Below are 20729 nucleotides of genomic sequence, written 5' to 3' on the forward strand. Positions count from 1 at the left end.
CGGATAATAAATTATACTCGGACAGGGATGGACAACGATTTCATTCGAATAACGGATGGCCAATAAGAATACGGTACAGTGATTTATTCGCGACAATTCATTCGACCGAACAGTTGTGCGGACAAGTTTCTGCTCGTCCAACGTGAAATATGTTATAGTTCTATCATTCTAATCCTCATTTTTATTTAACTAGTAGATCATATGAATTGCTTGTGTATTTAACTTTTCTTTGAATCTTTTAATAATTATAGAGTTTAACATGTTTTAATATCAAGGACTTCTAACTTCTACTAACTCCTAGTGACTGAAAAATCAGTTCCATAGTATAAGCATTTCTCTTTTTTCGAATACCTACTATAGGAATTTATATAGTTATTTTTTTTTTACAAACCCAGTGTTTTTAGAGTAATTGTTTAGATTAATTATTGTTCCAATTAAAGAACTTTAATCCAAAACAAACATCACGTTTTAAATGTAAAAATATTATAAACGTCTCGATCACTTGTCATTTGACTCATACATTTTTGCTTGTATTTTTAGTATAAAACATCATACAAATTATTCAATTGTATAATATAAATTACTACGTTAAATATTGCACCAAATGCTATACAACATAATCGATTGTATATAATAAATTATTATGTAAAATATTGTACAAAATATTGTAAGTACATTATTGTTATTTAATAACTTAATATTAAAACAAACACATCATCAGATAAACACAGAGAAATGTTTTTGTCGAATACATTTGTATTCGATATTTTATTCGAATACAAATCTATTCGATACTTTATTCAAATAAAAATGTATTCGATACCCTATTCGAATAAAAATGTATTCAAATAACACTTATCTCTGTTGTGCGCAAAGAGAGACTCAGAAACATCTATCAAAGCATGTCACGTGGTTAAAAAGGTCTAGGACCACTGAGTTACGCGAATAAAGTTCCGCTCATCTCTGGCCGCTACTGTGCATCGCGTGGATTTGAACGATGATCGATATGCGCGTCTTGTGCCTCACGTTCTAGATCAAAGGACGGAAACACCTTGAGCAATCACGACAAACCAACCAGCGAGGGCTACCACAAAGACGACGTTTTAGAAACGGTCCCGTGCGGGTGAAAGTTAATCGAGAATTCGCGAGACATGTGCGAGTTGATAACGCGACGGGTTGAACGATCGACGAAGAGGATTACGAGGCATAGCAAACTCTGGATCGTGTTAGAGAGGTTTAACCTCGGATCTGCGAGTATCGTACGAGAAAAATCGTTGTACGCCGATAACTCCGATGTACGAATTATCAAGGACTTATGTACATGTACGGGAAGGTAGCATCTACGTGTATCAGACTGGTCAACGAGGGTTTGGATAGCGATGAAAACCGAAATATCGAAGCCGACCATCATGGTTTCCTGAATATACGATTTCGAAATTTACGAATTGTTGAGCGTTGAATATGGCTAGTACATACCTAATTTTAAGACTACGTTTATAAAGCTGGTTATTTTGATCTGTATACTTTAAACTTCTTCTTGAAATCACTTAATCGTTAACCGTGGTTTTGTTTCAAATTTTGTAAACAACTGTAACAGAGAATTGATTCTATTACGATATTCTTTTATTAAATTATAAAAATTAAATTATATTACAATAGAAATCTGTTGTAATAGAGAATCAATTTTATTGATAAATTATTTTGTTCTTTCGCCCTCTAATTACAAAAATACAGTTGTACGTACGACTCAAATTATGAAAATTAAAATTAAAATTATTAAAAGGCGTGGTCAAAACAGTGTAGATTAATTAAATAATGAAGAAAATATCTAAGAAATAGATACTCCACTTGTAATAATCAAATACACCCGAAAAAGGTGCATTGGATTTAATATAATGTGTTTAATAATTTAACCAAATTCATCAAACGATGGTAAATAACAATGCAGTTTAAATAGAAATTGTTTCACACTTTTCACTGCATTTTCCTATACTTTTAAGCAATTATATCTAGAGCTAGTGCGTGTTCATATAAATTAACTAGAAATTATTTCATACTTTTCACTGCACCTTTTTCAAAGTCGGTTAAATTTTTTTTCAAAAAATTATTTTATTATGATTATCGAGAGAAAGAAGTTTTTTTCTTTGATACCTTAGTTATTATTTAATTAATAAACAAGGTTTGCATCATATTACAATACATGACCCTTTTCAAATGTTTCATGTGGCAAATTAATCCTTTGCGCTCGAGTGGCACCTCTAGGGCGACATATGTGATTTAAAAGTGATTTTGTGAACGCACAATTTCAATTTCACTTATATCAGAATACAGCTAATTATTAATTGAAACTAGCTGGTTATTGTTGTTTGCTCGCTTCGCGAGCTCGCGAGTAGGGTTGTTCTTGCTCGCTTAATTCATATAGCTATTCATGTTTATTTTGTGTGCGACCCTTTAAGGGGCACACAAGGAACTTCCCGATTTCCGATTACAGCGCCATCTATCGCGAATAAAAAAAATGTTTGAAACTAGTGTTTTGAAAAGGTCTCATAGCCAGCTTTCACAGTGCATGATAAAAAATGAAATGTTTCATTAAAAAAATCATGTTGACCTTGACGTGACTTTGACCGGTCCTTTGAAGGTCAAACGGACACGATCATTCAATAGAATTTTTCAAACCCTAATACATTTCCCGAAAATAAACAAACATCGCAATATTTGAAGGCATGTATTATCTCAAACGGTTTCGAGTTTCAGTTCTCCATATGCCTGAAGTTTGTAAATGATTTTAATGCTTCTTAAAATCCAAAAATCACAAACTTCAGGCATATGGAGAACTGAAACTCAAAACCGTTTGAGATAATACATGCCTTCAAATATTGCGATGTTTGTTTATTTTCGGGAATTATTTTGATATTTGCAAAATAAAGATTTATTAATCATTTAGAGTATTATCTCGGTGGCTGCTGGGCACAATCGACAATTAAAATCATTTACAAACTTCATTGATAGGAAAGAACGGTGCGTCACGTGTAGGGGTTGTCGAAAGCAGTTAGTCGGCCGCTGCATGGCTATCGCAAAATTTATGACAAGGTCGCGGAGTTACCGTGCCTTGGGGAAGTGGTTGTAAAAACGAGGTATCCAACATCGACGGCCGCTACCTCCAAGTCGACCGGCAATGGGTTTGTCTTACGATTGACTGTTCGGCGAAACATGTGTTCAAACAACGCGACGTTGCATTTCGTTAAGAAAGAAACGTTCCTAAGGGATGGGGGCCAGGTAATGAACAAGGGTGGGAGTGTTTTCTGGAAATAAAACTGTCTTTCTCCAGAATTCAGTTTCGAAGTGACCGCCGCAGTGTCAACTGGGAAAAAATGGTGCGCTCAAATCAAGAATGGTTTGAAATATTTTGCATGTATGTGGAGTGCGGGCGCAATTCGGAGGAGGCAGCGCGGTGTTATCGCCAACGATATCCGCGATCGCGGCCGCCGACTGCCAAGAGCATTCGGCTATTGGTAACGCGGCTTTATTCGGATGGGGTCCTCCAATCGAAGTCTGCCGATTCGGGACGCCCTCGCCTACGTTCCGCGAATTCGGAGGAAGACGTCCTGGATCGGATTGCTGAGGATCCCACCCAAAGTGTGCGCGACGTAAGCCGCAACTCGGGGTAAGTTTAACTTTTTACCGCTTTCGTGTTTGTTGTCGGAATTATGTATTCTATTCATACTAACTATTTATGTTGTATTTCAGCGTCAGCCGGTCGTCGATGCACCGAATTCTTCGGGAGAATTCTCTGCACCCATACAAATATGTGCGGGTGCAGAATTTACTCCCAGAGAATTATGAAAAAAGGGTGGCGTATTCTTTCTCCAATAATACAAATCGGCCCCTTTCGGGGCCACCAAATATTGGGTGCAAAGGACTCGGTGCAAAGTGATAGTGACCGTGGAAACCCCTGTGTAAAGTGCAGTGAGTTCAGTGACCGGCCGTCCCATCAGCTGAGCCGCGTAGCAGGTACCAGGCCAGGATCGGTGCGATGACCCACTCGCCGCAGCCCTTCTTCACGAAAACAGGTCAACTTACAAGTCAATGGGTGAGTCTAATTTTAATTCTGCCTTCACATGTTAACCCTTAGAAGCCTGATTTTCCAAATTAAATTTTAAAAAATATCAATGTATTTATGATTTGAACAATTTTGACAGCTGACGTTTATTTTTTCAACTTTTACAAATATTAAAAACAAACCAATTGCAAGTGTACAATTCGATTTAAAAGTTCGGTATCAAATTTGAAACTTAGGGCATTTAAGGGTTAATTTCAGGCATTTTTATTACTGGTATTTTTACGTTGTAACACATGAAATGCCTCATTTTGTATTGGCAAATTTTTTTATCCACTTTCTCGACAAATATTTCTATCCTTCAGATCTTTGACGCATTAATGCAAAGTTTAGAGTCTCCTTCATTTTAATTGTCAAACATTTACATATTTTCACCCATTTTCTTATAGTTGTAAGTTGTACATTTTAACGATTATCATGTTAAAGTTAGATTCAAATTTATTGTGATAAATTGTCATTGAAATTTTTTAACGATTACGTATTTGAAGGTAGGGAACGTGTAATTTCTTCATTAAATGTACAGATTTCGATACCTCCTATCTTGATCAGTAACGTTTAATATAAAGAAAAAGTTATATTTGCTTAAAGTTTTCATTATAAATCAGACGTTTCATGTGCTACAACCTCACACTGGTATTAACGCGTGCTGTTTTACCGGCCCGCTTGTTCGCTGGGTCGAGCCTCCTCGCTTACGCCTATGCTTTGAGCGCGCGTTCCTCAGACGCTGTGATTGGTCAGTGTTTTTCGTTAATAATTCAAAAACGAAGCCCCATCCGACATTTTTGCAAAGGAAATTGTTGTTCAGAATCGTCTCAGCTACCCCCCATTTCCGGCTCCTCCCCGAGTTTTGGGACACCCTGTATACTAGGTGCGCAACTAAGTTTCCGGATTTCACATAAGTTTGCGCTGGCGCCACGTGTAGTCGTCATACATGCGTGAAATTGTGGTGGTTTTATACTATAAATATCTGTTAGCAATTATCAGTTATAATATTGAAAAATATTGTTGCGCAAAAGTTTATTTTTAACAATAAAGATGTCGAGTTTTGTGCCAAATAAACAGCATTTGCGGGAAGTTTTGCTTTTTTATTTTAACCTAAGAAGCAATGCTGCTGAAGCACGGCGTTTTCTCGAGGAAGCCTACGGTGAACATGCACCATCGAAAAGTACTTGTGAGGATTGGTTTAAACGGTTCAAAAGTGGCGATTTTAACATTAAAGACAAGGACCGATCTGGAAGACCAAAAACAATTGAGGACGCTGATCTGCAAGCGTTATTGGATGAAGATGATACGCAAACACAAGATCAACTTGCAAAAGCATTAAACGTAACTCGTCAAAGTATCAGCAAATGCTTACGTACCATGGGAAAAATACAAAAAGCAGGAAAATGGGTGCCACATGAGTTGACTGAAAAACAGATGGAAAATCGAAGGACTACTTCCGAAATTTTGCTTTCGCGGTAAGAAAGAAAGAGTTTTCTGCATAGAATTGTTACGGGCGACGAGAAATGGATTTATTTTGAGAATCCAAAACGCAAGAAATCATGGCTTTTACCTGGAGAAGCATCAACATCGACGGCACGCTTAAATCGGTTCGGAAAAAAAACAATGCTCTGCGTTTGGTGGGACCAAAAAGGAATCGTCTATTATGAGCTGCTAAAACCGGACGAAACTGGCAATGGGCATCGGTATCGACAACAATTGATCAATTTGAAACAAGCATTGCTCGACAAACGGCCAGAATGGCACACGAGACATTAACGAGTCATATTGCAGCAAGACAACGCTCCGTGTCATCGCACTTCAATCGTCAAGGACATCATCACAACGCAGAAATGGAATCTGCTACCGCACCCGCTCTATTCACCAGACCTAGCACCTTCAGATTACCACTTGTTTCGATCAATGGCACATGGTTTGGCAGGACTTCAATTAAAAACTTTGAAGAAGTGCAAAATTGGTTGAACGAATGGTTTCGGTCCAAAGATACGTCGTTTTATCGTCAGGGTATTAATGTATTGCCAGATAGGTGGCAAAAATGTGTAGCTAGCGATGGGCGATATTTTGAATAAATAATTTGTTGTATTTCCTTTGATATTTCGGTGTTTATTTCATCGAAAAAAACCCGGAAACTTAGTTGCGCACCTAGTACATGTCGTATACATATGCATTCAAATGTAATAATAGTAATACATGTGTATATATTATTTCCGTTTAGTTATTCGCTCATAAATTTATATTCTCCCGTTTAGATTGCGTTATTGAGTTAATTTTTCTTAAAAAAACTAAAAAACTACTGGGCCGAATTAGAACAAAATCTAATCAGCTCTAAGTTAGATTGATAGACATCGATTGCATCATCGATCATTTTTATCTCGCTATTAGTTTTTTAGAAAACGTTAACGGAAAATTTGTTTACATAGGTACATACATACGCACGCACACACATACGCGCACGCACGCACACACACGAACAATTTGTTAAAAATAGGCTAAAATTACTCCAATGACCTTGAAACACGGAGATCTGGTCAAAAAATCGATTTTTTTATTTTAGAGGAAAATATAATAACTTCCCTATAAATCGGGAAGTTAATAATAATACATTAAGTCATGAACGTTCATAGATATATTTCTCTTCGAAGTAGAGTTTTTGGATTCACAGAAATTTCCTATAAAGATGGACTGGATCTAAAGACGCGGTAGCGTCTCGACGCCAAGTACATGAAAAATTATACGCCACCGTGTATACTGGCGCTGGCGCTACCACGTATCTTCTACTCATAAAACTGCAATTCCAACCTAACCCAAAACTTCTGTCATTAATATCTCGTCACGCCTGCTGTATTTTCTAAATCTAAAGGCATTTTTCTAATGTAAATCGCATATAAGCTTTCTAATAAAACCAAAATCAATAAAATCGGTCTATGTACAACTGAGATATCGTAATATCATGTCATGAATCGGTCAGAAATTGTAGATTTTTCTTCTGATTCTTATTCTTATTCTTATTCTTTTCGTCAACACTTAGCCAATAGGAGCTAAGGCCATTCGTCGATTCGTCGACTCTCGGAATCAGTCGGCAAGACTAGTCGGTCGGAATTGTAATATGGCTGTCAATCATGCCGCTCGTTCATTTCTAACCTGCAACTGTCAGTTTGGATTTGTGACATTTGGTTTCTTGCAACAAGACTTTCTGACATGCATTGTGCGTACTTTTGAAAACTTAAAGGACTGAAACTGGAATTATAATACAATAAATTGTGCGTTACCAATAGTGGATCTCTTTGTACATTTTCCCACTTTATTTGTTAACATTTAAATTTGTTACAGCAAGATTTTCTGCCACGCATTGTGCATACTTGTGAACTTTATTCTAATACAATAAATTGTGCGTTACACATAGTGGATCACTTTCTTTATTTCTCATTTCATGTTTAACATTTCAATTTCTAGCAACAAGACATTTTGCGATGCGTTGTGTGTACTTTGGAAACATAAAAGACTGAAACTGGTATTATAATATAATAAATTGTGGGTTAGAAATAGTGTAGACCTCTTTTTTCATTTCATACTTCATTTTTAACATTTAAGTTTGTTACAACAAGACTTTCTGCCATGCGTTCTGTGTGCTTTTGAAACCTTAAAGGATTCAAACTGATCTCCCATTTTCTATTATTTGAAGTCATAGACTATACAAATTATCTTTGTAAAAAGAAGTGAGATCTCCATAAAAAACTTCAAAAAAGTAAAAAAATTACGCCAAGTACATGAAAAAGTGGAGGACTTAAAGAGTAATCATAGAAAAATAGAAGATCCCCCAAAAAAAATTCAAGAAAGTAAAAAAAGAAGTAAAATCGAAATGAGCTGCCAGTACATGAAGGTGCTTTCCAGCAAAGTGCAAAGGCGACACTGTATAACACAATGAAAAATTCGCCTAGATGTCCGTGGTCTGGAAGTCAAATGCTTGGCGTGGCCAGGCAAAGCATTCTCAGATCATCAATACCCATACTTTCTCTCTCGCAGACTTTCACATAATTTGTCAATTTAAAACTTTGACAATATGAGTACATTTTCATTTTATTGTGTTTTAAAATATTTCTAAGGACATTCATTGACGCAAATACCCCTCCTCTCACAGGCTTCCAAATAATTTGTCAGTTTGAAACGCTGACAATATGAGTACATTTTCATTATTTTACATTTTAAAATAATTCTTATTCTTCAAACCTTGACCTTGACTGGCCACGCCAAGCATTTTACTTCCAGACCACGGACATCTAGGCGAATTTTTCATTGCGTTATACAGTGTCGCCTTTGCACTTCGCTGGAAAGCACCTTCATGTACTGGCAGCTCATTTCGATTTTACTTCTTTTTTTACTTTCTTGAATTTTTTGGGGGGGATCTTCTATTTTTCTATGATTACTCTTTAAGTCCTCCACTTTTTCATGTACTTGGCGTAATTTTTTTACTTTTTTGAAGTTTGATTCTATAGAAAAATACCTTGAGCGCAAGCGGGTTAAGCTTGAGCAACTAAAGTTTTGGCCAATCTAAGTTGGTCAAAACCCTAAGCCACGAGTAAACCTTAATCTTGTCGATATGGTTGTCCCATTCCCTTTTATAAACATTTCCCAAAGAAGGAAACGAGACAAATGCATTGACAAACTTCAGGTTTATTCGAAACCTGACGTTCATTCATTTATCGCTGTTATAGACGGAGAGTTGGCTACGAAAATCAGGAATGATAAGGTGCAGCAAAAATTTGTATCTAAAAACACTCCTTACTAGATAACAAAGACAATAGTGTTCAGCTAGAAGTCGCTACCGGGGCTGGAAGCGTGGGCGGGCGGTCAAACATGTTAATTTTGAATCAAAATAAAATCTATGAGTGCAGCCCTGAAATTTTGTGTAGGTATAGTTTTTAACTGTAGAAATCGCGTAAAGCTATTGCGAGAAGTCTAGGTCGAGGCTTAAATGTTGCCAGAAGTCGATAAAGTTGTAAAAAAAATTGCAGTTCTGGCAAATTCGTTTTCATATTATTTATTGCTTTAAAAACCTGTATAACAATTGCCAGAAGACATAATGGTGGCTAAGTACATGAAAAATGATAATATCGTCATACGTTGGTAAACAGGAAAGCAATTCTTTAAAATTTAAATAGTAAGGTGCAGTTCTGGCAATGTGTTTTTCTTATTATTTATACTATTAGTTAACTACATATGCAATGACAGAAGCTAAGGTGCGATAAATGCATACAAAAAAGAACAATACAAATAAAATCAATTTGATTTTATTTATCGCATAATTTTTATAATCTTCAAATCCCATAATTTGTATTGTTCTTTTTTCGAATTCACCAGAACTGCACCTTGTCATTAAAATTTAAACAATCTTTTTACAACTTTATCGACTTCTGGCAACATTTAAGCCCCGACCTAGACTTCTGACAATAGCTTTACGCGATTTCTACAGTTAAAAACTATACCTACACAAAATTTCAGGGCTGCACTCATAGATTTTATTTTGATTCAAAATTAACATGTTTGACCGCCAGCCCACGCTTCCAGCCCCGGGAAGCTGTTGTCTTTGTTATCTAGTAAGGAGTGTTTTTAGATACAAATTTTCGCTGTACCTTATCATTCCTGATTTTCGTAGTCAGCTCTTAGACTATTGGTTTACAATTTCCCTGTGGGGGTTTCATGGGTGTTTTCAAAACCTAACGTTATGCCCAACTCTGCCCCCCAACCTGCAAGCTCAGGGTCGCACCTAGGGGTTCCAGAGACCTTTCCCTCGTAAGGACGAAACGTTCGTCGCAGGTCGCGCACCCGAGTGCGTGTAGGTCGCATGGCGAAAGAATAGCCCGTCACCATATGACGTGACACACACCGTACAACGGAGAGCCCTCGGCGCGGCTCTCGTGTTGCGGAAAAATCAATAACAAGCGTGGTCTGGCTTGGCGCGTCACTCTCTCAGGTGCTCCGGCTGGCGAGGAAGGAAGCCTGTGCTAACCAGGCTAGGCAGCCAGCCAGCCAAGCAACCGTCCGATCGAGCGGACGATGGAAACGAGTCACCTGCGGCACACTGTTGTGCGCCGCGCACGATCGAATTCCCGCCTTCTCCACGCTAACGCCGACGGCCTGCGGCTGTGCACATGCCACCAAGTGCGAGGGGGAGTTCCCTCCCGACCTCAAGATACGCGCGAATAGTTGCGTGCACCTCGGGGATGCATAACATACGGGACGCATGCGCAAACGCGGGTGACATTCTTAAAAAAGAAAGAAATCTAAAGCTTCTGTGTTTGTTTGTTTATTTTGTTAAGTTTTTGTTAGACAAGGAAATATATTTGCATATTGTCCACTTTGTTGTGTGATCTTACTCTATTTTTTGAACAAATTTATGATTCCTTGTTTATGGAAGTCCTTGTGAAGTTAGTAACTATCCGAATTGCAGAGGCAACAATTACCATAAACCCTTCGAACCTTTTGGTCAACATAATAAGGATACGTAATTTGTTTTACATTGATTATTACACCTATCGGTCCAGTCTTGCTTGTTAGAAATTGCCAACCTTGTAGATCGGTGCGTTCTTTTTCATATTTTTTTTTTTTTATTCTTTTTTCCATTTACGATGCTTTATACTATTTCTTAGCTTATTACAGTAATGTAATGAACGAACGAATGTAAATTCGTTCGCATGTCTGGTGGGGCCCACCGGTCCCCCTATAGCTCGAGTACCTCGAGATCGCTAAATCCGTACTGTAGCTGCGTACACGCATGCCACCGCCCCTGAAGGTAGTATGAGATACGCACCGCTGAGGATAAACAACTTGGTAGCAGACGCTACCGCGTCTTGTGATCTACAGTGGACGAAAGGAGGATGTTGAAGAACGGTCGATTCTGTAGTAGTTAGGGCACCTAAGTTATCGATATGGTTTTTACTAGGTTTTGAGGAATTAGAAACTTTTAATTATTAGTCACTAATTTGATGGGAAGAGTAGTGAAGAAGATGATGAAGAAGATAGTACACAAAAAGCCAAAAATTGAGAATTGTTGATTTCAAATTATAAAAACTTCGAAATAAGTGCGTAATATATGAAGTCTATCACATAATCTAAACATTGTCAGTCTAGTGTATATGCTATACATATATACAATATATACTATAATTTAGTGAGTCCATCACTCACATAAATATGAATTAACACTCATGATAAGCGTAAAGGTGAATATGAGCTGTCTACTGCTACTCTATCTGTTCTTTTTAATTTCTTTCCTATTATATTGGTGATAAATGATTGTCAGTTTATAATTCCTCGGAACCCAACGAATTATGCCTTATCAATCATTTAGGTACTAACCCAAAATTGATTATATTTAATAAAAGAAACTAAGAAAGAACATCAGCCAATTGTAACCTGACAATTTCAATGAAACTACAGGCAGAGCAATGATAAATAATAAACACGTAGTTTTTTACCAATTGAAACATATGTTCAAGGAATATAATGATAAATCACAAATCACAAACTAAATGTATTAATCATTGAATTTATTTAAATACTTATATAGTTGAGAACTTTTATTAGCTTGAACTATAAACCTATTCTAAGCGAAACTCTTAAGGAAATAACAAGGTAATGGCATATCACTTACCTGCACTTAAAAAAGAAATGCGTCATTAATACACATAGTTCATTACACATTTCAGAGTTATCAATGTAGGGCAACATATACTGTAGTATTTCAGTAGAGTTTATTTGTTTCTTAGAACTCTTATTTTTAACCTTTCCTTTAACAAATGATCTACTATTGCTATTGTCGCCCTGTACAGAAAATCACCCAGCTGAACTACGCCAATTTTTATGAAACTTGGTATACAGATGAAGCATTGGAAAATATTATTCACGTATTTTTTTATATCAGCCGATATTCACGTTTTCAAGGGGTGAAAACTACCCTCGTCTCAATTAAATACCATTTCAATTAAATTTCTCAAAAATTGACGTAGATAGAACAAAATGTTGAATACGAAAAAAACGTTTGGTTTTTGAATAAACAATAACGTGGTCTGAATAGAAATGTTATCAAGACACAGGTTGGGCCACTGTAGACAACCTCATCGCTATTTCGCAAATATTTCTTGAAAAAAGTGTTTCAAACCATGCTATTGTTCGTTAAAAATCAAACTTTTTTCCTACTTACGTCAGTTTGTGAGAAATATAATTAAAAAGGAATTTCGTTCGCAACATCGAGGGTAGTTTTCACATAAATATTAGTTGACATAGAAAATACGTGTCTAGTATTTTTCTTGTAAGGTAACGATAGTAGTAGTTGATCAATTTTCAGAAAAAAGTTCAAAATAAAGCTTCGAAACAATAAACAAACTCTACTGGAATACCACACTGTATATCGTCCCATATTCGTAACTATAAAATGTGTAATGCACTATGTGTACTAATGACGCGTATTTGTTGTAAGTACAGGTAAGCGATATGCCATTATCTTATTATTTTTTTAAGAGTTCCACTTAAAATAGATCTATAATTCAAGCCAAAGAAATTCCTAATTATACAGGGTATTCAGTGACCGAATTTCTTAAGAATGTTGGAAATGCGAGTTTGTTTACATCGTCGTTCTATTGGTGGATATACTATTATCGAATACTATTATAGCACGGTGGTATTAACAAGGCTTTCTTCGACTTATAACTAGTACAATAAGTAACTAGTATCATAAGTAATGTCGTTTTTTCCGGTTTTAGAAACATTGCCAACTACTGCCAAATGTATATGATTAATGTACAATATTTAGTGTTTTCAAATAATTAAATGACTGATTTCTATGCAATAGACATGGATTAATATTAGTTGGATATAATGTAAACTAAATGACTTTATATCAAATCAAGTTTGTTACACTTTATATTATTCGTATATAAAGTAAACTATTATTGACACTTTAAGAGATGATCGTATAAAAAAATAAAATAAAAAAGGAATTTATCAAAATTGAAGTTGTTTTTTCCTTTTTTTTACACTGTCGTACTGTCTAGTATAAATCAGAAATTTAATAAATCATGAAATCTTTTTAAATTTGATAAATAATAAACTAATATCCCATTATTGGCATGGGGTTCCTTAATTCTATCGCCACCCTAATCAATTATTGACTCCTGGATACAAAAAATAACTAGGTCATGTGTATTCTCATTTTTATGGAGTTTTAATTGAATGATTCATCAAAATTCCGTTTTATGTATAAAAAGAAACTATGGTAAACGTAACTAATCTATTCTATTGTGAAAAATCATACTAAATATTGACACGACTTTAGCAACCAAATAAAGGACAGTATTTTTTTTACATGTCCATAAGGTGACACTAAATAACATAATTATAATTATTAATTTAAGTGTCAATAATTGGAAAGATGTTTTTTGTTTTCTTTCTTTTTTTCTTGCGTACGTTCGGCTTGCTAAAGACGAGATTTTTCGTCTTTATCTCATCATCCACCCTCGATGTGTTAAGGTGGTTTACCCTATATATGATGGGCGACTATAGTAGCTCACTACAAAATTGCGTATATTTACTCCAATCTTCTAGTTTTAATTTTCATTGAGAAATTATTGCTCTGTCCATACTTTGTTTACCTTCTGAGTCTACAATCACGCCTACGATATCATTGAATACCGCTTTATTTCACTTTGTCTCGACAGTGTCTACGCTCAACGTGTACGTACACGTTTTGGCGCTTCAATGGAAGCGCTCCAAAAAAAACAGCGAAAGAAATACATAGATGTAAAATAATTATTTGTTTTGCGTGAAGTGTGCGCAAAGACCGGCAAGATTCTTATCTAGGAGTAAAATAATTATTTGTTTAAGAGACTATTTCGGGACACTACACGTGGAAAGGGTGGCAAAATTGTTATTTAAGTATGAAATGCGTAGGAATAAAATAATTATTTGTTTTTGGAGGCGAAATGCGCAGAGTCGGATTAAAATTCTTATTCAGGTATGAAATAAATAGACGTAAGGTAATTATTTGTTTAGAGCAGCATGTGCAGAGATAGTCAAAATTCGTATTTAAATATAAAATGAATAAAAATAAAAGAATTATTTCTTTTGTGATGGACAAAATTTCTATCCAGGTATAAAATAAATAAATGTAAAATAATTATTTATAAATAAAATAATTATTAATAAATAAACGTAAAATAATTATTTATTTTGTGGTGGGACGAAGTATTTTATTTAGTCCATATAGCGTTTTCGATTTTTTGGTTAGAGTCACTTTTCAGTGCATTTTGAGAGTACAAAACAATTTTCACTTTTATGAGACATATATATTTTAGTTTTTAATACAAGTTCAACGTCACCCTTATGTCGTTGCAATCCGCGACATATAGTGGAATTTTCAAGTTGTGTAGACATAGGATGCTCATTCATTGCTTAAAATAAGCAAAGCATTTTTCGTAAAACATTTGTTTGAATTTTAATTTGTAAAATTGTCAGGTTGAAAAGTTATTGGATTGTAATATAACCATAGGATATTAATTACAAAGGGCTTTAGAATTGTATTTTACAAATAAAATACAAATAATACGGGGTATATACGATTTATATAATTTATATAATTGAATAAATATGTATGTAATTATATTGATGTGCTCACAATTACGCTGACAGCGTAACTCTATGAAAATATAGAGTTCTCTATTAAAACGCGATGGTGTAAAAAACAATATGGACTGAAACAGAATTACACACGAGGGATAATTACTATATAATTAAGTATGGCATAACGCTAATTTAGCATAAGAATCAAGGTTTTCCTATTATCCATACCCAATTTAAAATTATACATACGGTAAAAAGAACATAAGAATTTCTTGTAGAAGCAATATTAAATGAATAATACAGAACTTGTAGTAAGACTGCAAATTTGTCTTGCTTTACATGCCACAAGCCTACTTGTTAAGTTCAATACTTCCTTTTCTGTTAAATGAAGTTATAACTTGAATCGCGAAATGAATTGTATTTTGCGTTGAGCGAATAAATTTGTATGTATACTTATTTGACTAACAAATAACGGCTCAATCGTATTAACGTCACGAATGACTCGCTACACAGTGTTTTATTCGTAATCAATTATTCGAATGAAATTTTACCCATCTCTAACAGTGTGCGGCACTACGAATGATTCAATATGGCCGCAATCCTGATTTGAATAAATTAGAGAATACTCTTAGCTCTAGCATGAAGAAGGGTGGGTCACTGATTGCCAGTATTAGGAGAAATATCATCCCATGATTATGATTACTAAGTAATTAGTAATCATGATTGACGACTGATGAATAATTAGTGATATCAATTAATAGTCTGATAAATGTGGTTTACAATTATAAATTATGGGGTTTATAATTACTCATCAATCTGATAATTGTGTGTGATTATTACAAACGTAATCAAAATTTAATCGTATAGTAATCACTGCCAAACAGTATACCCATCGAATATCCATTAATTTTGGGACAATATCGAAACTGATTTCGACAATGAAGAAATTGTTTATATTAAGAACTGGACCTTGCATAAATGTTGCTCATGTATTCGTTGATTAGTGAACAAGGATTTAGAACTTTTTCATTCAAATGTCTGCATGTTTTTAGATGCAACACGATGGGACAAACGTGCCTTCGCTATGCGCACTCTCACACCTCGTCAAACGACTTCAAAGTCAGACATTGAAGTGGAATTACAATCTGTGTGAAATTCTTGGAATACTATTCACATGAAGAAGGAACAAAAATTGACAAAATGGCACGACGACTCTAGAAAAACAAGTTTCAATTTCACAATCATTCTTGATCGTTTCTAATAGTAAACAAAATCCTTTTTCCTTGAACTTCAAAATTTTAGCTGAGTTATAATATCAATTACTTATCGAATTAATGAATTTTTCTACATAATTTTACAAGTGTATCCCAGTCATTCTATTACTTTTAGAAAACGCAACAAAAAGAAATTGGTCATTTTGAAACCTCTAATATGAGAAAACTCTAATTACTAATACAGTTGATTTGGCTCGTGACACAATTTAACATATTTTCAAACAAATTAGGTTATCTCACTCTTGATACATTGTGCTTTCACAAATATCACAACAAATGTGTTTATAGTAATTGTTTACAACCCAAAATCTAAGATAACATTACCTACCCCCAAATAAGAATTAGTTTTCGAAGACTATAGGTACATGTCTAACATCAAATACAGTGGGTGTAGATTGTATTCGTACACCGATCAATTTCCTAAAAAACTTTTGTGTGAAATTGTAGTTTCTTAACTTCTTTTTTTATAATCAATGATATTTTACATATTCTCGGAAGTCTCTAAGATAGATGTAGTCCAAACAACATTTACTAGTTAATATAGTTTGTGAAATTAACAAAAAAATGCGAAAAGTGGGTAAAAGTATAGAAGCAATAAGTATTTGTACGATTCTTATGACGAACCATTTACAGTAAAGTTTATAACATAAACACATTAGTTTATTGCTCCGTACGAATTAGAACACATCAAATTTCCAGTATAGTACTTTTAAAAATGGCTCTAATAGAGGAATTGAAGAAGATCCCATTTCGAATAACTAATAATTTAGTTAATTTAACGCTTAGAAGAGTTGCAATAATTATAAAATCAAAAGGAAATCCCACGAAGGAAGTATTATATACTTGTAAATTAATGTAAATGTCTTTTTTTTTAACGATGTTTTAAAAACTAAACAGTTGTGCGAATATTGCTTCAATATTTCTATCGATTAATTGTTTTTTTTCTTGTTTACTTCGCAACTTACATAAATAGCTATTTTTTTTTACTCTATCTATTCTAGAGATTTCCGAGAATATGTAGAATGTCATTGTTTATAAAAAATAAGTTAAATTATAAGCTATGTAAATTACAATTTTACATAGCTTTTCTAGAAATTGATCAGTCTACGAATACTTTCTACACCCACTGTATGTCAATATTTTAATGTGAACAGTTTCAGTCTGTTTCCAATTTCGATCGAGTATCGAATGATTCTTTACTCGCATTTAAAAAGAAATAGTAATGTATTAAATCATTTTGTTCAGAAATAATAATATTTAGTAATATTAATAAAGCCTCGCACAAAATAGTCATCATTAACAATTTCATCCATCCACGATCACTGAAATATTACTGAATATCTGTCTAACCATCAGGAGTTAACTATAACATGAAACTTCGAGGAACATCGTCCCCGAATGGTTCCTCAGAGACACGATGAGTATTATTTAAAATTTCATGTTATTAATCTCCACACTGCAGAAGTTTTAAAAGTTTTAAAGCTTTGTATGGAACATCCTAAAAGACAAACTACAAATTGCTCCTTCGTCGAAGAAATAGTTAAATGAAGCATTAGTATAATACCTCGATAGATTAAAGTTTCGTTCTTCCCTTCTAAACATCTAGTTGTATATGTATATTGTTTATAATCATTTTCCGACTGTTTGTTCGGGAGACACGTTATTCGAAATAACTTATTGAATTCTACGAATTTTTCGAGGTGTCCCATATTTTTTAAAAATGCAACAGAAATGGTTGTTAAACATCTTAAACAATTGATAACAACATATGACTCATGACGCCATAAAAACAAATCAATCAAAATAAAAGAATCGTTAGGAAGAATTAAGACAATCTTTTTACTACTACCAATATTTGAGAAATAGATATTTCTACATACCTTTTTGATTGTACTAATTAATAACTGCATTTTTTAATTAATAACTTCACTTTCTTAGCTGGTAGCAACATTGCTATTGGTCAAAATTTAAACTCTAACAAGATATTTACATTCCATTGAAAGTCACCTTATCAAACCTATGAACAGCGTAACTGCATCTAATTGTGACACTAAACCATGCGACGAAAATTCAGTTTATTTCTTCAGTTGCTTCTTTATCTCTAAGAAGTAGTTCATCAGAAAATTATGAAGTTTTGTATGATAACTTTTATACATGCATGTGATGTTGATGCTATTAAACTTTTTAGAAAATTTTAAGAGGGGGTGAGGATATTAAACTAATTAGTCTATACATATATTAACTAGTTAATATAATATCCTTACAAATTGAACAGTATCAACATCACACATATAAAAGTCATCATACCAAATTTCATTGATCTTTGGTATGTTTTATATCACAATTGTATAAAAAAAAGAAACCCTAAAATTGTATATGATTACTATATTCTATATATGCTACAATGATAATAAATTTTCAAAATAAAGATATAAATGAAATGAATTTTGTCTAATCTCTAAACTAATACTATAAATGTTCTACAACAAGGTTGCTAGCTAAGTAGCTTGCAAAAATCATCATTGCTCCCCCACAGACGCTACAATTCACCTAATCAAAATCTGACAGTTTCAATTCGAAATCCCGAAAGGTCCGAAAAATCAAAAATTTAAATACCACGGTCGAAAACCTTAAACTTAATCGCAATCACGATTTACTCAATTTGTGGGAAACATTTGAGTTGCGCACCCCTGGTATACGTGCACTTTCCGCGACGCAAGGTTCGCGGCGCGGGCGCGCCTGCGTGTTCTCGTGATGTCCACCGTCGTGGAAAGAAAGAGAACGGGAATGGAACGAGGCGAAAGAGTGGAAGCGAGATAGGGCGAAAGAGCGAGAGAAGAAACGCGGCAGGGTGCACGCGCGATGGAGAAAGAGGAACGTTGCAATATGGCGAGCGTGAGAATGGGACGGAAGGTACCAAGGTAAGTTGATAGGAAGGAAGGAAGGAAGGAAGGAAGGAAGGAAGGATGTCGATGTTCTCCCTACGAATGTGTTGGCACTCATGTGCTGGCGTTGCTGGAGAAAAGGGAGTAGGGGGGATGGTTTGAAAACGAGGAAGCGATCGACTGTTGGAGGGGGTGGGAGAGCACGTATGGTCGGAGGACCCGTGTGCATGTTGCGTACCGCGTCGTTAACGATATCACCAGCTATACTTGTTACCACGTACCTCGTCTTCGCCGGTGGCCACCGTGTTGACGGAGTCCATACTCTGAGAGAGCGGCGCGTCCATGATGCAAGCGAGTTTGCTTGACGGTCCGGGATTTCCGGGTGCTGCGGTTCGAGCGGGTGGCGGCGAGGAATCCACCGTATCCCGTCTCGGGCGTTTTAAAGCGGGCGGCGTTATGGTTGTACCGGCGAAGACGACAGGCGCCTCCAGGACGTATCAGTGGGGATAACCCTTTACTCGTAAGAGAAAACTCAGGCGTTTCGCCTACTTCCTCCTTCTCCACCTTTTCCCTTCAAGCTTCCCTTTGTCGCTTTCCGTTGCCTTCCGTTCTCCCCCTCTCTCTTGCTCGCAATATCCAGTTGGATTTCACTTCTTCTTCCGCTTCCTGTTACGTTTCTTCTTCGCCGCCTCCACCGCCACCACCACCTCCAGCCCTACGACAGCGCGGTGCTGCTATCGGCTTCTCGATGCACCTGTCACACGCTGCAAGGGCGTCCAGAAAGACCAATGACGGAGAGAAAGTAAGAGAGGGGGGAGGCGGGACGGAGAAAGAGAGAGAGAGACAGTCTGAGCAATACGTAGAATGTGTATGTAGCCTGCAGGTGTTCCCACGCGTCTATTTTAGAGCAATCGATACACCGTGCCCGTGGAGGAGGGCCGAACCCAGAGAACGTGCTCTACAACGGTGGGCTCGTCGACGACACTTGTTCATCTATCGCCGGGATTGCCCTGGTACAGCCGGTAAGGTGTCGAACCCACTCCGTTCCCTCGACGCGTCGCCGCTTCGTCGACGATACGATTAATCGTGTCAGCAATCGATGTCCACGACGACCAGGAGGACGTGTATCCGCGTACGACTTGCGCGTAGACAGGTAAACGGCGATTCGCGGAAGACGTTATTAGCGCGTTTTCCTTCCTTCTGTTCTTTTTCGGAGCGCGCCGCGTGCGACCGTCGTTTGTACTTGTGAGCTGCTGATGTTTATATGCGTGTGACTGTGTGTGTATGTGTAGAACGGTTTTACGTATGCGTATGTGTGTGTACGTGTGACGATTCAGGTGAGAGGTTAACGGAGAGACCGAATAAAAGACGAGTCGATTGAGTGTGAAAACGAAAAAACATGGACCGCAATTATAAATGAACGAACACACCGGCCAGGCAAGTAAGAATAATAATAATATTGTTACGTAAGCACTACGACACGAATGGTACGCAGGTTGCCGATAGACTGACGGACTGCGAACGAGCGCGACGCTCGGAGACGGTTGCGCGCGCGGGGTCGGCTCTCGCCGTCGGCGCAGAGGTGGGGCGCGGTGGGGTGGCCCGCGGGCCACTGGGTCGGGGTAGGTGAGTGGGCGGCCTGGAGGGTGGGGGTCACGCACGAGGTACGACGAGGGGGTCAAGGGGCAAGGCACGCGCCTAGAGGGGACTCGCCCTCCACCTATTCTACCTTTTCCAACGGCGATGCTGACGGCGACTACCGACCCGAGGAAACTGAGCTCTATCAAACGGAGGCATCGCCGAGTTTGTTACGAGGGAGGAGGAAGAGAAAAGAAA

General features: G+C 36.4%; 1 protein-coding gene across 4 annotated transcripts in view; it reads right to left on the minus strand.

Annotated features, from left to right (window-relative positions):
- Positions 1–20444, minus strand: part of LOC128891260 (protein couch potato-like) — a 366536-nt gene extending 346092 nt beyond the window's left edge. For all 4 annotated transcript variants that reach the window (XR_008460781.1, XM_054150670.1, XM_054150669.1 and 1 more), the window contains exon 1: positions 19175–20444. Coding sequence is in view for 3 of the 4 variants with exons in the window: in XM_054150670.1 (XP_054006645.1) it covers positions 19175–19237 (63 nt within the window). In the remaining variant the exon portion in view is untranslated. The remainder of the gene's footprint in view (positions 1–19174) is intronic.
- Between the last annotated feature and the right edge of the window lie 285 nt (positions 20445–20729).

Source organism: Hylaeus anthracinus, unplaced genomic scaffold (assembly GCF_026225885.1).
Source record: "Hylaeus anthracinus isolate JK02 unplaced genomic scaffold, UHH_iyHylAnth1.0_haploid 12001, whole genome shotgun sequence".
Lineage (NCBI taxonomy): Eukaryota > Metazoa > Arthropoda > Insecta > Hymenoptera > Colletidae > Hylaeus > Hylaeus anthracinus.